Source organism: Dendrobates tinctorius, unplaced genomic scaffold (genome assembly GCF_039654945.1).
Source record: "Dendrobates tinctorius isolate UK_male_01 unplaced genomic scaffold, ASM3965494v1 ptg000375l, whole genome shotgun sequence".
NCBI lineage: Eukaryota > Metazoa > Chordata > Amphibia > Anura > Dendrobatidae > Dendrobates > Dendrobates tinctorius.
Window position 1 is genome coordinate 705,604 of NW_027362041.1, and position 19,837 is coordinate 725,440.

At 46.8% G+C, this 19,837-nt stretch overlaps 1 protein-coding gene across 4 annotated transcripts in view; it reads left to right on the plus strand.

The window, feature by feature from the left end:
* The window catches only part of GGA1 (golgi associated, gamma adaptin ear containing, ARF binding protein 1), a 157,937-nt gene that overhangs the window by 60,918 nt on the left and 77,182 nt on the right, over nucleotides 1–19,837 (plus strand). For all 4 annotated transcript variants that reach the window (XM_073562984.1, XM_073562983.1, XM_073562986.1 and 1 more), the window contains 6 exons: nucleotides 13,340–13,438; nucleotides 15,386–15,509; nucleotides 17,709–17,809; nucleotides 18,705–18,785; nucleotides 18,871–19,008; nucleotides 19,089–19,170. In XM_073562984.1, the coding sequence (XP_073419085.1) occupies nucleotides 13,340–13,438; nucleotides 15,386–15,509; nucleotides 17,709–17,809; nucleotides 18,705–18,785; nucleotides 18,871–19,008; nucleotides 19,089–19,170 (625 nt within the window). The remainder of the gene's footprint in view (nucleotides 1–13,339; nucleotides 13,439–15,385; nucleotides 15,510–17,708; nucleotides 17,810–18,704; nucleotides 18,786–18,870; nucleotides 19,009–19,088; nucleotides 19,171–19,837) is intronic.

Below are 19,837 nucleotides of genomic sequence, written 5' to 3' on the forward strand. Positions count from 1 at the left end.
CTCCAGGGTCTGGCTAGTAATGGCGGGCCTGCAGCAGCTGCAGTGGTACATTCGGCAGCTGGAGAGCAGGTTGGCGGCTATCGAGAGCTCCACCTCAGCTGCGAATGCTACAGTAGCCGCTGCTCAGGCAGTCGCAGAGGCTGTCTCACGCGTGCCCACACTCATGCCTATTCCGACAATATCTCGCCTCCCGCTCCCCAAGTTTTCGGGTGACAGCGCCACCTGTAGGGGATTCGTGAGTCAGTGCTCTATCCAGCTTGAGTTACTGGCTGCACGGTTCCCTACAGAGCGGGCTAAGGTGTGGTTTATTGTTTTTCTTTTATCTGGCAGGGCATTAGAGTGGGCTACGCCATTGTGGGAGCGTGATGATCCCGTGGTTCAGGGCGTTGCTCAGTTCCTCGCAGCTCTGAAGCAGGTATTTTTGGGACCACAGATCACGCACGACACCTCTCTCCAATTATTGGCCCTAACACAGGGGTGTCTCTCAGTCAGCCATTATGCCGTCCGATTCCGGACATTGGCTTCCGAACTAGAGTGGCCCGATAAAGCACTCATCCATGTGTTTTGGAGAGGGTTAGCAGAGCACGTCAAAGATGCTCTAGCAACCAGAGAGGTCCCCATAAGTCTGGAGGAAGTGATTTGCCATCTTCACCTGCATTGATCTCCGATTTACGGAGCGCGGGCTGGAATGTGCGCAATCCAGACGAAGGGTTAACTTGGCTCCCACCTTCACCGAGCCACTAAGATCTCCCGCTCAGGAGCTTACACCCTCCGAACCTATGGAGGTGTCTCGCGCCGGCCCCAAGCCACGTCCGGTGCGAAGCTCCGCACGTTGTTACCAGTGCCGGCAGTTTGGTCACTCGACTACCACATGTCCTCTGCGGTTAGAAAAATGATCACGTCCAGTGGTCGTAGGTGGTGGTCAGGCAAATATGAAACCCTTTTCTCCCAAACCGGTATTCCAAGGGACATTAGATAGCGGGGCCTCCGCCTGGGAGGTAGAGGTTACCATGGATTTCGGGGCTGAGATGAACTTTATGTCCTCGACCTTCGCCAGAAACACGCTATTCCATTGGTGTTACTGCCCCAACCTCTGACCATCAGGGTGGTTAATGGTGCACCTTTACCATCTCAGGTGACCCACCAGACGGCCCCACTCGGGCTCTCAATCTCACCCTCTCATCGTGAGATTCTGTCCTTGTTCATTTTGCCAGATGGCATCGACCAGGTGCTTCTCGGAGTTCCCTGGCTCCGTTGTCACTCCCCCCATATTGATTGGGCTTCGGGGAATATACTGGGTTGGAGCAAGGACTGTGAGGGAAGGTGCCTGAGGGGCAGTGTTCAGGTAGCTTCCACTGAAGTGCCCGCGGATCTCTCCGCGCTTCCTAAACCTTACCACCAGTACACGGACGTCTTCTCTAAAAAAAAAAATCTGCGGAGACGCTCCCGCCGCACCATCCTTACGATTGCCCGATAGATTTTCTGCCAGGCACGGAACCTCCTAGAGGCTGTGTGTATCCGCTGTCACTCCCTGAGACAGAGGCTATGTCTCATATCCGGGAGAACCTGGCTAGAGGTTTTATCAGAAAGTCGGTGTCGTCGGTTGGTGCAGGGTTCTTCTTCGTGAAGAAGAAGAGCGGAGAGTTACGTCCCTGCATTGACTACAGAGGTCTCAACGCCATAACAGTTAAAAACAAATACCCTCTCCCGTTGATCTCTGAGCTATTTGACAGGTTGCGAGGGGCCCGGATCTTTACGAAATTAGATCTACGGGGGGCGTACAACCTGATTCGCCCTAAGGAGACGAGTGGAAGACAGCCTTTAATACCAGGGATGGCCACTACGAATATCTGGTCATGCCCTTCGGCCTTTGTAATGCGCCTGCTGTCTTCCAGGATTTCGTCAATGACGTCTTCCGCGATATGCTCTCCACCTCGATGGTGGTCTATCTGGATGACAGCTTCATCTTCTCGCCAGATTTGACCTCCCACCGGAGAGACGTCTGCAGGGTCTTCGACCGTCTTCGGGCGAACTCTCTTTTCACCAAGCTGGAGAAGTGCCAGTTTGAGCAGGAGTCCTTGCCGTTCCTGGGCTACATCATCTCGGCCCAGGGGTTGGCTATGGATCCGGCCAAACTGCAAGCGGTAATGGACTGGCAGGAACCACACTCACTCAAAGCGGTGCAGCGCTTCCTGGGGTTCGTCAACTATTACCGCCAGTTCATACCTCATTTCTTCACACTGGTAGCTCCTTTGGTTGCTCTCACAAAGAAAGGAGCTAATCCTAACACTTGGTCTGAACAGGTCTCCAAGGCCTTCTCGTCTCTAAAATCCCATTTTGCTGGCGCTCCCATCTTTCACTGTCCCGATGTGGATAAACCGGTTATCATGGAGGTGGATGCCTCTTCCGTCAGTGCAGGAGCAGTCCTTTTCCAGAAGGATGCTCAAGGTCGGAAGCATCCCTGCTTCTTCTCTAAGACCTTCTCACCGGCGGAGAAGAATTACTCCATCGGGGAAAGGGAGCTGCTAGCAATGAAGTTGGCCTTTTCCGAGTGGAGACATCTCCTGGAGGGAGCCCGGTTTCCCTTCCAGGTGTATATGGACAATAAAAATCTGGTCTATTTACAAACAGCCCAGCGCTTGAACTCTCATCAAGCTAGGTGGTCGCTCTTCTTCTCCCGCTTCCGCTTCACCTTGCACTATCTGTCTGGAGAGAAGAACGTCTGTGCGGATGCTCTCTCGCGCTCGGTGGTCTCAGCGGAGGAAGGGGAGGCTGAGCCACGGCTAATTCTCCCTTCGGAGAGCTTTACGACTGTGGCTCCAGTTGCTCTCGAGTCAGTGCCACCGGGCAAGACCTTTGTGCCTCCTCAGCTACAGCTGGAGGTTCTCGCCTGGGAACACGCGTCCCGGGTGGATGGTCACTTTGGCAATAAGCGGACCGCAGAACTACTGGCAAGGTCGTATTGGTGGCCGCACATGGCTCGAGACACTAAGGAATACATACAAGCTTGCGTCTCGTGTGCACGGAACAGGTCCTGTAGACAGAGGCCGGCTGGGTTATTGTACCCTCTGCCGGTGGCGGATAGACCTTGGGAGATGGTTGGCATGGATTTTGTGGTTGGCCTGCCCAAGTCTGGTGGCAGTACGGTCATCTGGGTGGTCACCGACCATTTTTCTAAAATGGTGCATCTGGTGCCACTCGCACGGTTGCCTTCCGCTCGTGGTCTTGCCATACTGTTCACAAAACATGTATTCCGTCTGCTTGGCATGCCGGACAAAATTGTTAGTGATCGAGGTCCCCAGTTCGCGTTCTGGTTTTGGAGGGAGTTCTGCAGCCTACTCAGCATTGAGCTAAACCTGTCCTCCGCTTACCATCCTGAGACGAATGGCTTGGTTGAGAGAGCCAACCAAACCTTGGTCACGTACCTGCGGCATTTTGTCTCTGCCAGGCAGGATGACTGGGCATCCTTGCTACCATGGGTTGAATTTGCCCTGAATAATGCAGTGGCTGATTCCACTGGTCAGATGCCGTTCCTTCTAAATTACGGCCAACATCCGCGCGGTCCTGTCCTGATGCCAGTGTCCTCTGCTGACTCCAGGGTGGCAGACTGGGCAGTGGAGGCTCGTGACATTTGGGATTGCATTCAGGATGCTATTTGTGCCTCTAAAGAAAGAATGAGGGCATCCACCAACACACATCGGCGACCCGCTCCAACCTTTTCCCCCGGCGACTTGGTGTGGCTCTCTGCTCGAAACATCAAGGTGCGGGCCGAGTCCACCAAGTTCGCGCCGCGATACATCGGACCTTTTAAGGTTCTCGAGCGAATCAGCTCGGTGGTCTACCGCCTGGCTCCACATCTAGCCATTTCTGACGTTTTCCATGTGTCCCTTCTCAAACCTGTTCACATGGCCCGGTTCTCTGAGTCATCTGCTGGGTCATCAGATTGTCTTCGGACGAGTTTGAGGTTAACGCCATTGTGGGACGCAGGATTGTGCGTGGCAAAAAGTTTTATTTAGTGGACTGGAGGGGTCATGGTCCAGAGACCCGGACCTGGGAGCCAGTGGAGAACATTCACGCTCCGCTCCTGATCGCAGCCTTTGAGCGTAGCGAGGCTCAGAGGGGGGGGGGGGGGGGCGGCCCTAGGAGGGGGGGTAATGTTATGCGTCGGATTCTTGCAGCTGCACAGCGGGAATCCAGAGCCATACATCCAGCGGTCTCCCATTCCTTTCCGACCGCTCAGGGACCTGCACAGCAATCTCGGCGATCCAGGCACCCTGCTCAGACCAGTTCTCTGGGTCTGGATGTTGCTGCCACCTCTGGACCAGCAATGGTAGCGCAACCTGCTTTGCAGGAAACCACTCCAGAGGCTAAGTCCTCTCGCCGCGCTACTGGGCATGCCCACGAGACGATCTCCCAGTGGAGATCGGGGGTCACGTGCTCAGGTCCTTGTCCTGATCTGATTGGCCCATCTCACAGGTCTGGAAGGTCCCGGAAGCGCATGGCTATAAAAGGCCCGAATGGCCACTCGCCCATGCGCTGGTATAGACTATACTTGCTATGTGTGAATGGTGATGGATGTATGATTCTGGTGACTGACTCATTATGAAACCCCTTCCCTCTGATATTACGCATGTGGATAGGGAATTAGAGTTATAGTCAGCGCCAGTCAGTGGCAAGCCATACGCCACAGTGCATACCGCACCACTACACTAGCATCCGATAGTGTGATGCCTCACGGCACTGTCGTACAGCGGCAGTAGTTACCGCCGCGCTGCAGTTAGCACTTACTGGCGTCCGCGGTAGCGACGCCGCACGCATGGTAGGTCAAGACGGACACCGACCTCTGCCTTGGGCCGTGTCCTGTGACCATATACCGTGTGTGCATGCCAGCTGAGACCTGTGAAGCTAACAGGCTTGGCGTTTATGCTTTATTTGTACTAAAGCTCCTCTGTGAGTTTAACAGAGTCCGCTCTGCGCACCTCGGGGGACGTTTAACCCGAGCGCAGTATACCGCCATATAGCGAGTCTGCCATTACTCAGCAGCGGTTGTTAAACCTACTGCACGGTGGACCCCGGGCGGCGAACGCACTTCCTATTATTAATATTTAGTGCGTTCCGCCGTCCCTAACATGTACATTTTCCATTATGTACGGTATGTACTTATATTGCAGACAAATTTCTGAAATTATAGCTATTGGAAGTAGTTGTGGAATGGGCTTACACGTTCGTCCTATTGCTCTATCGCAGGAGTGACCAATTAATTTCCTGAAGGGCCACATGAGAAACCGTGACTTTTAAGGAGAACCGAACCATTATGATCAAATTTATTCTACGCAATATTAACATATTCATTATAATTATTTTAGGTCAATATTAATTGTATCGCTTAGGCTGGTTTCACATTAGCGTATCGGGGCTCTGCGGAGGGCTGCGTACGTCCTCCCTGAAGCTCCGCCCACTTACATACTACTTCCTTTTAGGTCCGCCTACTTCTGCATGCGTCCTGCGCACCTATCTTTAACATTGGGAACGCAAGACACGCCGATGTACTGTATGTGGATGCGTTGTTTTAACGCACAGGAATGCAACAAGTTGCGTTTTGCGCAGATGGCGGGCGCGTCAAAACGACACATCCGCATACATCCGCATGCCCTGCATACCCAATGTTAAAGATAGGTGCGCAGGACACATGCAGAAGTAGGCGGACCTAAATGAAAGAAGTGCGGAAGTGGGCTGAGCTTCGGGAAGGAAGTACGCAGCTCTCCGCAGAACCCCGGTACGCTAATGTGAACCTAGCCTTAATATTGAGAAGAATTAATCATGCTGACTTTTCCCTATATTTCGTATTAGCCCCCACACAACCCCATATATACCGTTAAAGCGCCCACATAGCTTCCCCATATATAGCATGAGCCCCACACAGCCTCCACATATATAACTGAACCCCACACAGCCTCCCCCATATACAGCAGGAATCATAGAATCATAGAATCGTAGAGTTGGAAGGGACCTCCTGGGCCATCTGGTCCAACCCCCTGCTCAAAGCAGGATTCGCTAACTCATCCCAGTCAGATGTCTGTCCAGCCTCTGTTTGAAGACTTCCATTGAAGGAGAACTCACCACTTCTCGTGGCAGCCTGTTCCACTCATTGATCACTCTAACTGTGAAAAAGTTTTTTCTAATATCTAATCTGTGTCTCCTCCCATACAGTTTCATCCCATTGCTTCTAGTCTTTCCTTGTGCAAATGAGAATAAAGTTGATCCTTCTACAATGTGACAGCCCTTTAGATATTTGTAGACAGCTATTAAGTCTCCTCTCAGTCTTCTCTTTTGCAAACTAAACATTCCCAAATCCTGCAACCTTTCCTCATAAGACAGGGTTTGCAGACCGGTCACCATTCTGGTCGCTCTTTTCTGAACTTGCTCCAGTTTGTTGATGTCTTTTTTAAAATGTGGTGCCCAAAACTGGACACAATATTCCAGATGAGGTCTACAGCTACACCTACACAGCCTCCCCATATGTGGCATGAGCCCCACACAGCCTACCCCATATACAGCAGGGGCCCTACACAGCCTCCCCATATATAGATTATGCACAAAAGAGAAAAAAGTGATGGCACTCACCGTTCTGTCGTGAAAATTCTTTATTGATTAAAAGGCAGTGGCACGGGAGGAACTTACAGAGTGTGGACGACGGCCGTTTCACGCACTTGCGCTTCAACGGGTCCTGAGGCTGGAATGCAGGCAGGTGGGAATTTAGAAGTACACACATGTGGACACACCTCCTGATTTTCAACTCATACTCCCCCCAATGGAGTGAAACATGTGAACAAATTAATCAAACACAGAATTAAAAAACACAAGTTAAAAAAACCTCTGTCATAATAAATTATGGAAATACAAACACTAAGCACTGGCTTCAGAAAGGCTCAGTTGAGCCGAAACGTTGCCTTGATAGAGATATATATATATACTTTATATACAGTGCCTTGCGAAAGTATTTGGCTCCCTGGAACTTTTCAACCTTTTCCTACATGTCATGCTTCAAACATAAAGATACAAAATTTTATTTTTTTGTGAAGAATCAACAAGTGGGACGCAATTGTGAAGTTAAACGAAATTTATTGGTTATTTTAAATTTTTGTGGAAATTCAAAAACTGAAAAGTGGGGCGTGCAATATTATTCAGCCCCTTTAACTTAATGCTTTGTTGTGCCACCTTTTGCTGCGATTACAGCTGCAAGTCACTTGGGGTATGTCTCTATCAGTTTTGTACATCTAGAGACTGAAATTCTCGCCCATTCTTCCTTGGCAAACAGCTCAAGCTCAGTGAGGTTGGATGGAGATTGTTTGTGAACAGCAGTTTTCAGCTCCTTCCACAGATTCTCGATTGGATTCAGGTCTGGACTGTGACTTGGCCATTCTAACTCCTGGATATGTTTATTTGTGAACCATTCCATTGTAGATTTTGCTTTGTTTGGGATCATTGTCTTGTTGGAAGACAAATCTCCGTCCCAGTCTCAAGTCTTTTGCAGATTCCAACAGGTTTTCTTCAAGAATGGTCCTGTATTTGGCTCCATCATCTTCCTATCAATTTTAACCATCTTCCCTGTCCCTGCTCAAGAAAAGCAGGCCAAAATCATGAAGCTGCCACCACCATGTTTGACAGTGGGGCTGGTGTGTTCAGGGTGATGAGCTGTGTTGCCTTTACGCCAAACTTATCGTTTGGCATTGTTGCCAAAAAGTTCGATTTTGGTTTCATCTGACGAGAGCACCTTCTTCCACGTGTTTGGTGTGTCTCCCAGGTGGCTTGTTGCAAACTTTAAACAACACTTTTTATGGTTATGGATATCTTTGAGAAATGGCTTTCTTCTTGCCACTCTTCTATAAAGGCCAGATTTGTGCAGTATATGACTGATTGTTGTCCTATGGACAGACTGTCCCACCTCAGCTGTAGATCTCTGCAGTTCATCCAGAGTGATCATGGGCCTCTTGGCTGCATCTCTGATCAGTCTTCTCCTTGTTTGAGATTAAAGTTTAGAGGGACGGCCGGGTCTTGGTAAATTTGCAGTGGTATGATACTCCTTCCATTTCAATATGATCGCTTGCACAGTGCTCCTTGGGATGTTTAAAGTTTTGGAAATCATTTTGTATCCAAATCCGGCTTTAAACTTCTCCACAACAGTATGACGGACCTGCCTGTTGTTTTCCTTGGTCTTCATGATGCTCTCTGTGCTTCAAATAGAACCCTGAGACTGTCACAGAGCAGGTGCATTTATACAGAGACTTGATTACACACAGGTGGATTATATTTATCATTATAAATAATTTAAATACAGATCAAATAAACAGGATTTTAAGAGTATTGGAGATCTCAAAATGCTGAAACAGTTAGAGCAAATTGGGTTGAAACATTTGGTACTCAAGCCCCAAAGAGACAAACCATTTACCACATTTGTGACAAATTCGATGCCACTGGCTCAATCCTTAATGCTCCAAAAACTGGTCGACCCAAAACAGCCTGTACAGAAAATAATAAACAACTTGTTGCTGAAGCATTTGTTCAGAGTCCAAAAAAGTCCACCAGAAGAGTCTCTTTAGAATTGGGAATTTCACGAGCTTCCATCATGCGAATCCTGGAATCTGTTGGGTGGAAAGCTTATCGTCCAGGTCTGATTCATGGTTTATTGGAGGATGATCCAGACAGGCGGCTGCAATTTAGTGAGATTATGCTTAACGAAATTGAAGAAAATCCAATCCAAAACAAGAGTGCTGTTTTTTTCCGGGAGAGGACCACAGTCTACAGGGGGAAACCTGGAAGATACTGTGTGTGGATGCATATTTGTATGTATGTGTGTGTGTGTGTGTGTGTGTGTGTGTGTGTGTGTATATATATTTATTATGTGTGTGTTCTTTGACCTTCTATATCCCCAGCCAGCCTGCATTCCAGAGGATTAGAATGTTTTTTTCAGCAGTATTTATTCTGGAATTATACCTGCCCTGCGCATGCCCGAAGGGTTGATTCGTGGAGATCCATAGGCCATCTCACCACGCCAGTCTTAGACTCCATCAACACTGGGCCCGACTTATGAACCCCCCTTCCCCCCCTGGACGGGCTTCTCCTCTGGCACAGTTTATCCTCAATCCCTCTGTGCATCAGAGCTTTCTCAGGATCACAGTAGCTGTTGATTAGCAGACGCAGGCATTCTACAAATGCGCAGACATCTAGAGAAAGGGGTCACAGTACGCTATTCGACCAACTACGGCTTAAATGTCTGTATGCTCTGTGTCTCGCTTCCCCTTCACCACAGGTTTACAGAGTACAGGACTCTGTGTATCAGCTTAATGTTTTGCCTGGATTTTCGATTCTCTAGAGATGAAATAGAAAAAAAAACTGGAAGATTTGTCTTTTTAATTGCACTCACACAGTTTTCTGAGGGTTAATGTCTGGTCTTTTCCGAATCGTAACGTTCTTCCGGTGAACTATACCCCATAATACAACGTTTACCACACTCCGGGTGGCCTGCGGCATAGTTGACCGGCTAAGGGAGCGATGGGATAACCAAATCAGAAGCCTCTGGAAGGGACGAATCCCCCTTGCTTTCAGCTGGTTAGCGGAAACATTGGGTTGAATCCCTGGGCCATCCAGGCCAGGTGGATAGTCAATTAAACGTCCCACAGACTGACAGACGAGAGCCTGATTCGTTCTGTTCTGTGAGCCTCGAAACCAGCTCTCTTCTCTTTTTAGCTGGACGCCCTTTTCACAAGCGGCCGGCTGCACCACAGCGGCAAATGCCATCATGCTCAATAAGGCAGCATGGCTCACGGAATGGAGGGAGGGCGTCACCCACAGATGGAACTCAAGGCCATAGAAGGAAGGACAAATGTCTTCCCAGCAGGGCTTAGAACATCTTCCCCATTGCCTTGTGCAGCAAATGAGATATTGGTCCTCTCGCATATATCTGGTGCTCCCATCGGCAAGGGATCCCAGTCTTCCCATGGGTCAAGCCAGCAATGTAAGGGTCCTCCCCAAAGTGTCTGGACCTGAGAGAGATATGTCCCTGACGGTTTTCCACCCAGTGATTTCCATCATAAGCCTTCGACACACAGCATTATGGACGGCCGCCTATTTCTGGTTCGTGAGGTCTTCTTTTTTTGTATGCTGTTCGTATCGAATGAACACAAAGCCTGGGTCTTTTAGATACAAAGATTCCTTTTTTCTTATCGTCCCTCTACAAAATGTTTTTTTCCTTCACATCTTCCAAAGAACTTAGAACCAAACGCCTAGCATTAGCCTGGGCAGGACGCTGGGACTGACGTCTCTGGGAAGCAGGAATCTCTGAGGCCGCAGAAGAATGGAAGACCACAGAGGACGTGGCTTGAGATTCCCCCTGTGCAGTGGGGGAAACTCGAAGCCTAACAAGTTGGAAGCGCCGACTCATGCGCAGACACGCCCCATTCGTGCGCTACGCTCCCCGTGGCGTCGCGGGCATAGACGCTTTGTCATAGCGGTGGAACAAGGGCTTCTTTTTCCAAGCCATAGATATGCGGCATCAGGACGGAACCATTATTCGATACTACAGAATGTAGCGATCGCCTACTCCTATTCAATCTGTCCATGCTTCCCAGAAGGGACAGATCTGTAGGACCCTCGCTGGATCTTGGCCGAGGTACACCATCCACGAATGGAATCCCTCTATTCGGTTTTTACCTTGATCGTCAACAGCATCTTCAGTTCACACTCTTTGGCAGTCATCTCCTTTGTCCTTCCGGATTGCCGTGAGGTACGGGGTGGGGAGAGATTGCAGTAACAATTGAAGTGAGCCTCTTCAATTAATTGTATTCTCTTCTGGCGGTCCGCGCCAGAAGACTGCTCTCCTCGGCGGCGGTGCTGCTCCCCCTGAACGTCAGCCTCCCAGGCGGTGGACATTGAGGTTCTCCCTCTATACCAAGGAGAAAGATTTCTCTTCTGTTCTAATCACCAGTAGTGGCTCTCGATACCAGCCTCCTTGGTTGGAGAGCAGTCTTTTTGTATGTCCGTGTATTCCATGTGATCCAAGTTCCCGGCACCCGCTCCAGTGTCTACTCGTGTATCACTCCATTTGAATCAATAACATATCTCCACGATTGTTGGCATGCACCACAGGGGACGTTTTTAACAGGACTACCTTCGTTAGAAGAATCCGAATTGGGATCTGATGGCTTCAAGACTGAAGTCTAAGGTTCTCAGCAATCTGAGGCCGGTCTCGATATCCAAAACGCCATGGTGGGGCATGACTGGTTACTCCGTGGCACCAGTTTTGTCTTCCTTTCCTGGCAACGGTCATCACGTAAACCAAGGTAGTGGCCATTTCCAGTCTCCCTAGGCATCCAGGATTGGTCTCACCGGACGTGGTATTCAGAGTTACTACAGATCATACACACCGTCCACACGTGACTGTTGCATCATCCAGACATGCTCTCCTAACGTACAATGGATCATCAGATCGCACGATCTGATGTTTAACGAGCTGGCTTTCAAAGCCGGGGCTCTAATCTACTCTCCCTCGGGTCTCTACTATGGTTGGTGCTCAGAGGCCGACGTCAGGGTGCATCTTTCACTTCTCCTGAACGCCCTCTGTCGCATGGTGTTAGGACCACAGTCGTTCTCGTGTCTTCACCGCTCCAGTTCTTTTGAGAGTTTTCTCCAGACTGACTTGGAATCAGGTTTGTGATGCTCACCTCCCTCAAGGGCCAGATCTTGGTTCTACCTGTCTGTTTAAGCGCAGGATTGCTTCCAAGACGTAATTCATGACTTTCATTCTCAGGATTTCTCAGGGGTACCCCCATACAAAAGTCCGTTATAAGCCTTGAACGTTAATTCGGTCCTGGATACGCTTAACGAGACATCTTTCAAACCGATCCATGATGTCTCACGGGCAGTTCTGTCTTGGGAAGTCGCCCTTCTTGTCGCAGTGTCACTTATTATGCGACGCTTGGAGCTGACAGCCATGTCCTGTTTAGCTCATTTGGATTTTCTCTCTCTGCTTTCCAACCTGGATACGATTGTCCTCAGATCGTTTCCGCCCCTTTTTTCCAGCGTTCGCTGACCCTTCTATTTTAACAATGATTTTGTCTTGCCCTCTTTGGGCCCGACACTGGTACTTCGGATGGAGGTAGTTACGCATGCCCTGCATGCAATGACGGCTCTCAGGACGTATGTCCTGTGGACGGCACTCTATTTTAAGCCACTTCAGGGTCACAATAGCCAGAGAAATTAATTTGGCTATTCAGGAGTTGTCCTACTTAAGACGCGGCACATCCCAGTAGGGATTAAGGGCGTATTCTACGTTGTCGATGTACGCCCTCTGGGCCATTCGGTCTCACATGCCGACCAAACAAGTCTGGAGGTCTGCAAGGCTGCGTTTTGGCTCAGCATTTTCACTTTCTTGAAGCACTACTCATACTCAGACTTCCATAGCACGGTCCTTAGCAGATTATTCTGCAACAGGCGGTAGGGCACCTTTACTCAGCCACTACATGGGCTTTATCTGTTTTATTGTTGCCCACCCATGGACTGCTTTGGGACATCCCATGGTCTGTGTCCCCCAATGAGGCGAAGGAGAAACAGGGATTTTTGTGATAACTCACCGTAAAATCCTTTTCTCTGAGACGCTCATTGGTGGACACAGCACCCACCCTGTTAGCCTGACGGCTTCTGCTTCTTGTCTCCCATTCAGTGGGTTATACTCTGATATGAGGTTGGCGATTATACTCTAATATGATATTAATGATCTCCTACTGCTTTTGCACCGAACTGGTTCACTTGGGGCCAGCAGGAAGATGTATGCTGCGGAGGAGCAGCTAACTTTTTTTGTCTCAACTTAGTGTCAGCCTCCTATTGGCCACAGCATAACACCCATGGTCTGTGTCCCCCAATGAGCGTATCGGAGAAAAGGATTTTGCGGTGAGTTATCGTAAAAATCCCTGTATTTTCTGTCCACCCACTTTTGTATGTATTATATAATGTATGTGTAGTGTCTTGCGTCACATTCGGTTAGCTCGGAAATGCTTTGGGTGGATCTTTGGTGTTCTTCGTATTCCTTGCAGCTTGTAAAGTTTTTTATAATCTGTTTATTACATGGATTCTTTATTCTGATTATGAAGCCGCATTTGTGCAATGAGTGAATTTGTTTGTGTATTTGGGCAATAAGTTAGAGTGTGAGCTGGTGAATGCGTGTGGGCAGATATGATGGATGGACACACGCCTTGTGCCCCTGGACAATCGTCAGTCTGTAGAGCGTCTTATCAGACTAAGGTTTCTCCATACTTTGTCATAAAACACATTTTGTTTCTTTCAGGTACTAGAATCCTGTATGAAGAACTGTGGCAAGAGGTTTCACAATGAAGTTGGCAAGTTTCGATTCCTTAATGAGCTGATAAAAGTAGTTTCCCCTAAGGTGAGTGCAGTCTTTACAGACCTATTTTTATGGCAGTGTATTTTTGGATTCTTTTGTACTTTCTGTTGTAATTTTTCATCTCCATGTTGAAATTACAACACCAAGGAGAAGTCATGGAATTATGGAAATCACAGAATGGAGGCATGTCGCTGATATGCAAATGATTAAAAAAGGAAACCAAAGTTTGCTCAAATGTCTATTTAGGTAGTTCTGTGCATGGCGCATGTACACACACACTTCCACGCCTTGCCATGCTATTAATGTTGGTATTCATGGTAGTCTGGGGAATGTTCTGCCACGCTGAATGCACTCGAGCTCACAAATCATCAAGAACCACTGCTTGCATCTCTTTATGCAGTTTACACCAATGACGTCACAGATGGGCTCAATGGGAGACAAGTCTGGAGACGCTGCAGGCAGCTCACAGTAGCACAAGCAACATGGCATTGTCGTCCTGAAAACTGGCCCCTGGTACACTGGAGAAATGGCTGCACCACTGATTTTACAATATAATCAATGTAATGTCGCGCTGTTGGTGCACCTGTAATGAAGACTGCCGTAGAGAAGACCTGTATGCAGTGTTCCAATCCCTCGTGATATTGGGGCACGTGCGCAGCCGTGATCTGTCGTCGCCCCTGGTGCAGTCACACGTCATCCAGCCCTCGCCCAGCTGGGTGGCAGCACTACTATAACAAATTATAAGTCAGTGGTTATTGGTGTACATGGCTGGCCTCACATACACACACATGGGAACAATATCGGGAAGGTAAACCGTCTTATTGCCCGTCATGCAGTGGGTCCACTGAATAACTGCAATGTTAGTGTGATTGTATATACAGGAGCTGAGGAGCAAGAAAGCTCAGTGTTAGTGGGAATGCCAGAACCACATTTTTTTTGGGAGACTAGCTGAATTTTCAGGTCAGTCAGATTTCTGTGCACCACCCGTGAGATCGGTCACCTTAGTACATAATTTTGCAGTGGAGGGGCATTCTTAATGGTCATGGGGTGGAGAATATATGGTTTATACTGCAAAAAACATATCTTTGTACTGTTAGTCAGTACAAAAGAAAAAGAAAAATTGAGTCCTGAATGCTTAAAGGTCTTGTCCAGGTTTGACACGAAAATCTGTGGTCACTCTGTACACTTGCGAATCTTCATAGTGCCCACTTTCAGGATTCTCTGGTACGGGTGGCGAGACCAAGCAGTCGTGTGACCGCAACATATTGACATGCGTACTTCCGTCCACATTCTGCGACATACGTACTTCCGTCCACATTCTGTATTGAGCGAGGCCGTGTGTGTCTAGTTGGATTGTTTCCAGGAGTGTGCATATCACATAGTTCCAGTCACACGAACCCCCGGGAGCGGAGAATTCTTAAAGCGCACTATGCACGATGTGAGGATTCACAAGTCTGTAGTCACATAGTGACATAAAGTGACCGCAGGCTTTCGTGCCATACCTGGACAACTACTTTAATTCTTTTTAATGACTGTTAGCAATTCCGATGAGGAAACTCTCAAGTTTGGAGAGTTGCTGTTTGTCAGCACACAATAAAAGATATATCCGCTCAACACCACAATAAGAAATGCAAAACCTCTCTTTGAATAATGCACAGAAATCTCCAGGCCAGTGTCCTGGAGTAGAGGTATTATAGTAGAAAAAATTGTAATCCAGAACTGCAAGGAAATATTAAAGCGCTGTCTGTTTATGAAATTACCATCTTCATAAAATAGTGATAAAAATCATGCATGGAATAAAGAACGTATGTGGCAGCCTTCTTTTCTTCTTTTTTCCTTTAATGATTTCTATAATTTTATGTAGCTGATAAATTAAAACTTCATCTTTATTGCTGGATTGCAGCTTTTTTCTGTTTGTTTTATGTTTTATCTTGGTGTTATTGGTGCTGTTCTTAGCACCACTTTACTCATCCAGACCTTATTTTTTAGTACCTTGGCACCCGCTCTCCTGAAAAAGTGAAGTTAAAGATTTTGGAGCTTTTGTACAGCTGGACTCTTGGACTTCCCAGTGAAGTGAAAATAGCTGAGGCCTACCAGATGTTAAAGAAACAAGGTGCGTTTCCTGACACTGAGTGGAAGGTAAATGTAACGGATGACAACCAGGGGGAGGGTTCACGCAGATCCCACCGCTGACGCCAATTTTTCAGGGGCCGCAACTACTCTGCTTCCAATTGTCAGGACAATCATAGAATCATAGAATCGTAGAGTTGGAAGGGACCTCCTGGGCCATCTGGTCCAACCCCCTGCTCAAAGCAGGATTCGCTAAATCATCCCAGTCAGATGTCTGTCCAGCCTCTGTTTGAAGACTTCCATTGAAGGAGAACTCACCACTTCTCGTGGCAGCCTGTTCCACTCATTGATCACTCTAACTGTCAAAAAGTTTTTTCTAATATCTAATCTGTGTCTCCTCCCATTCAGTTTCATCCCATTGCTTCTAGTCTTTCCTTGTGCAAATGAGAATAAAGTTGATCCTTCTACAATGTGACAGCCCTTGAGATATTTGTAGACAGCTATTAAGTCTCCTCTCAGTCTTCTCTTTTGCAAACTAAACATTCCCAAATCCTGCAACCTTTCCTCATAAGACAGGGTTTGCAGACCGGTCACCATTCTGGTCGCTCTTTTCTGAACTTGCTCCAGTTTGTTGATGTCTTTTTTAAAATGTGGTGCCCAAAACTGGACACAATATTCCAGATGAGGTCTGACCAAAGAGGAGTAGAGGGAAATAATGACTTCACGTGATCTAGACTGTATGCTTCTGTTAATACATCCTAGAATTGCATTTGCCTTTTTTGCTGCTGCATCACACTGTTGACTCATATTCAGTCTGTGATCTATTAGTATACCCAAGTCTTTTTCACATGTGCTGTCACTTAGCCCTATTCCTCCCATTCTATATGTGCTTTTTTCATTTTTATTGCCCAGATGTAGTACTTTGCATTTCTCCCTGTTAAAAACCATTCTGTTAGTTGCTGCCCACTTCTCCAGTTTATTTAAATCTTTTTGAATCCTCTCTCTCTCTTCTCTAGTATTAGCTATCCCTCCTAGCTTTGTGTCATCAGCAAATTTAATCAGTTTACCCTCAATTCCTTCATCTAAATCGTTGATAAAGATGTTGAACAATACAGGGCCCAGGACAGAGCCCTGTGGTACCCCACCTGACTGACAAGTGACCGATTCCGCAGCTGCTTCCACTACCAGGCCGGTTATTGGGGAACACACTGTGAGCCTATGGTATCTACACCTCCAATTCAAACACATCTAGAGCAAGACAAGCCGAGCTATTACATTTATGTATTTAATCAAGAAAGATAGGCAGCCTTTGTAAAAAATATACAAGATGATACAAAATGGGAAAAAACAATACAATTACATAAAATTAAAAGCAATAACTAAAAAGAATTACTAAACCTGATGTTGCAGGAGTGGCTCTTACCTTTATGGAGGGAAACGCTCCAATTAAGTAAATGGATCACTTTCACAGTGAACTATGTCTTCCAGAATGACCAAACCCAATTTCTGCTTTTTATAAGCTCACGGTTACACCCACACATCTTCTATTGGTGAGCTCTTGTAGGAGCTAGTGGTGGGATGGGCGACACCCTCCAGAGATTTATGACGTCCCAAACTTTTAGAATATCTCCGCCCCTGCAGGTCCTTGGCAGTACATATTGTCGTCACGTTTCTTATCGAGATTTTACTTTTCTGTTGAGAAGAAGAATGACCTGGATAGCATCATCCATTGGAGCGTTATTAAGTTGGAGTGGTTAGAATGGCCTTACAGTGATGTGAGTGAATGTATTATGTTCATCCCTTTGCTATGATGCCAAAAATATATTTCCCATAAATATTGGATCAATGCAAACTCCAATATTCATTGCTGACAACTGGCTTTCAAATGTCTAGGATTTGAGTCTTTGATCAGAGAAAGCTCTTTGGTTTTGAAGCGTATTCCCATAAATCTCAGCCTTAGTGTCTTCTTCCAAGCAAATCTCCCTGCTGTGATTACTTAGTCATTCCATGGGGTCTCTACTTCAATGGGGATGGAAGAGTCACCTCTCTCTCACTTCCCTTGTTATAATTAGTTTCTCTCTCACTCAGCAACAATTAATCTCATATGTTCCATGTGATGGTAATATGTCCCCTTTCTTGAGATGCCTATGTGGATTTTAATTTTTGTCCATGACAATAAATTATCAAACATTTGGAAGTAATATTCTATCACTCCTTTCATTTGTGTCAATTACTTTTATAGGGATTGTAAAGGAAGATCCACAACTGCAAGTAGAAGCCATGATGACTCCTCCACCACCGCGACCAAAAAATGCTATATTTGATGATGATGAGAAATCCAAGGTAATTTACTTATTGCTTTTTGTAACGTTTTCACTCGTAACCTGTCTTCACATTTTACACTTTGAAATAAATATAATCCCATGGTGGGATCATACTTCTGTTTATGGAAAAACAGCGGGCTGGGGGTATTCCCGGTGTCAAGTGCAGCCTGCCCGCTGGGTGTCTGTATGATGCCAGACGTCGTGCAGGGTTAGCCTCCAGCTGGAGAAGCTTTACTCCCAACTCCATGCCTACTGCTTTTTGTAAGGAGCTGCAGAGTTCTGAGAGCTGTAGCACATTTTCTTTACCACTAAAAGGGTCTGTGAACGTCTTCCTTGGACAGCAATCCAATAAAACTGGGCGCACAAACCGAGGAAGAAGCTTAGTGACATAAATAGAGAAATCTTAGGGTAAAGCCATGTAACTCCCAAACTGCTGATGTCTTTGCTTGCTGTTTGGGTTTTTCTATGTAATGCAGGTCCCAAGGTCTCTACTGAGTTGTGGACAAGTTGCCTTACTGATGGTCTTAGTGTTGTGCACAAGATTCATATCTGTGCTGATCTCTTGTATGATTCCAGCATGATTTACTGTGCACATAGGAGTTAACCCCGATACTGGCCACTGTATCCTGAAAATTAAGCTTCTGTCTGCAATGAGAGAGATATTCCATGGTTGCTTATTCTAGGTGTGTCCCCAGTGACAAGAAAAAGTAAAAGGGAACCTTCCTAGCTTCCATCAGATCCCAGGGCACAGATTCCCCCCTAAATTTCATTCTTTTGTGTGGTCTTCCTTGCTGACTTGAGGAGCTTAGAAGAGAAGCCTCCATTCTCCACCTGCCCTTGTTCTCTTGTAATACTTTGCAGTGTTCCTTTTTTAAGGCAGCTGTTTTTTAGATACTTTAATCTTTTATCTCAAGATGTTGGCCCGTCTACTAAAGAGCACACATCCAGAAGACTTGCGAGCGGCAAATAAACTTATTAAAGAAATGGTGCAGGAGGTGAGACAATTCTCTCCATGTTTCTCCATTAGCGCACGTACAGTATTCAACTTCCCATCTATTTGTTCTCATGTTTTCTCATTAGGACCAGAAACGCATGGAGAAAATCTCCAAAAGAGTACATGCTATAGAAGAGGTTAATGACAATGTGAAGCTCCTGAGTGACATGTTAGGGGCATTTAGAACGGGACAATGCTCTGAAGGCAGTGACGACTTAATGAAGGTCGGTGCATCATTACAGACACAGGTGAAGCCACGAGAGACGACTTTTTGTATCTGTGATTTGTATCTCTCACATGACAGGAGTTGTATCACCGCTGTGAAAAGATGAGGCCGACCCTTTTCCGCTTGGCTAGTGACACAGAAGACAATGATGAAGCTCTAGGTAAGGAAAAAAGCAACTTTTAGATTAGGAAATGGATAGTTTTGAAATATATGTATATATTGCTCAAAAAGTAAAAGGAACAATAAAATCCCACATCCTAGATATCACTGAATTAAATATTGCACTTGCAAATCTTTATTCATTACATAGTGGAATGTGTTAAAAACATAGTAACATAGCAAGGCCAAAAAAAGCCATGTGTCCATCCAGTCCAGCCAATATTCCGTCAGAATAAATCCCCAGATCTACGTCCTTCTAAAGAACCTAATCACTGTAAGATAGAATATTGTTGCGCTCCAGAGGACATTCAGGCCTCTCTTGACCGCTCGACTGAGTTCGCCACCACCACCTCCTCAGGCAAAGATGTTGGTGGAAAATCCTTCTCTCCTCCAGACACAGAGAGTGCCCCTTGCGACCGTCACCTTCCTTAGTATAAACAGATCCTCGGAGAGATATTTGTGTTGTCCCCTTATATACTTATACATGGTTATTAGATCGCCCCTCAGTCATCTTTTTCTAGACTAAATAATCCTAATTTTGCTAATCTCTCTGGGTATTGTAGTTCCCCCATCCCCTTTATTAACTTTGTTGCCCTCCTTTGTACTCGCTCTAGTTCCGTTGTATCCTTCCTGAGCACTGGTGCCCAAAACTGTACACAGTACTCCAT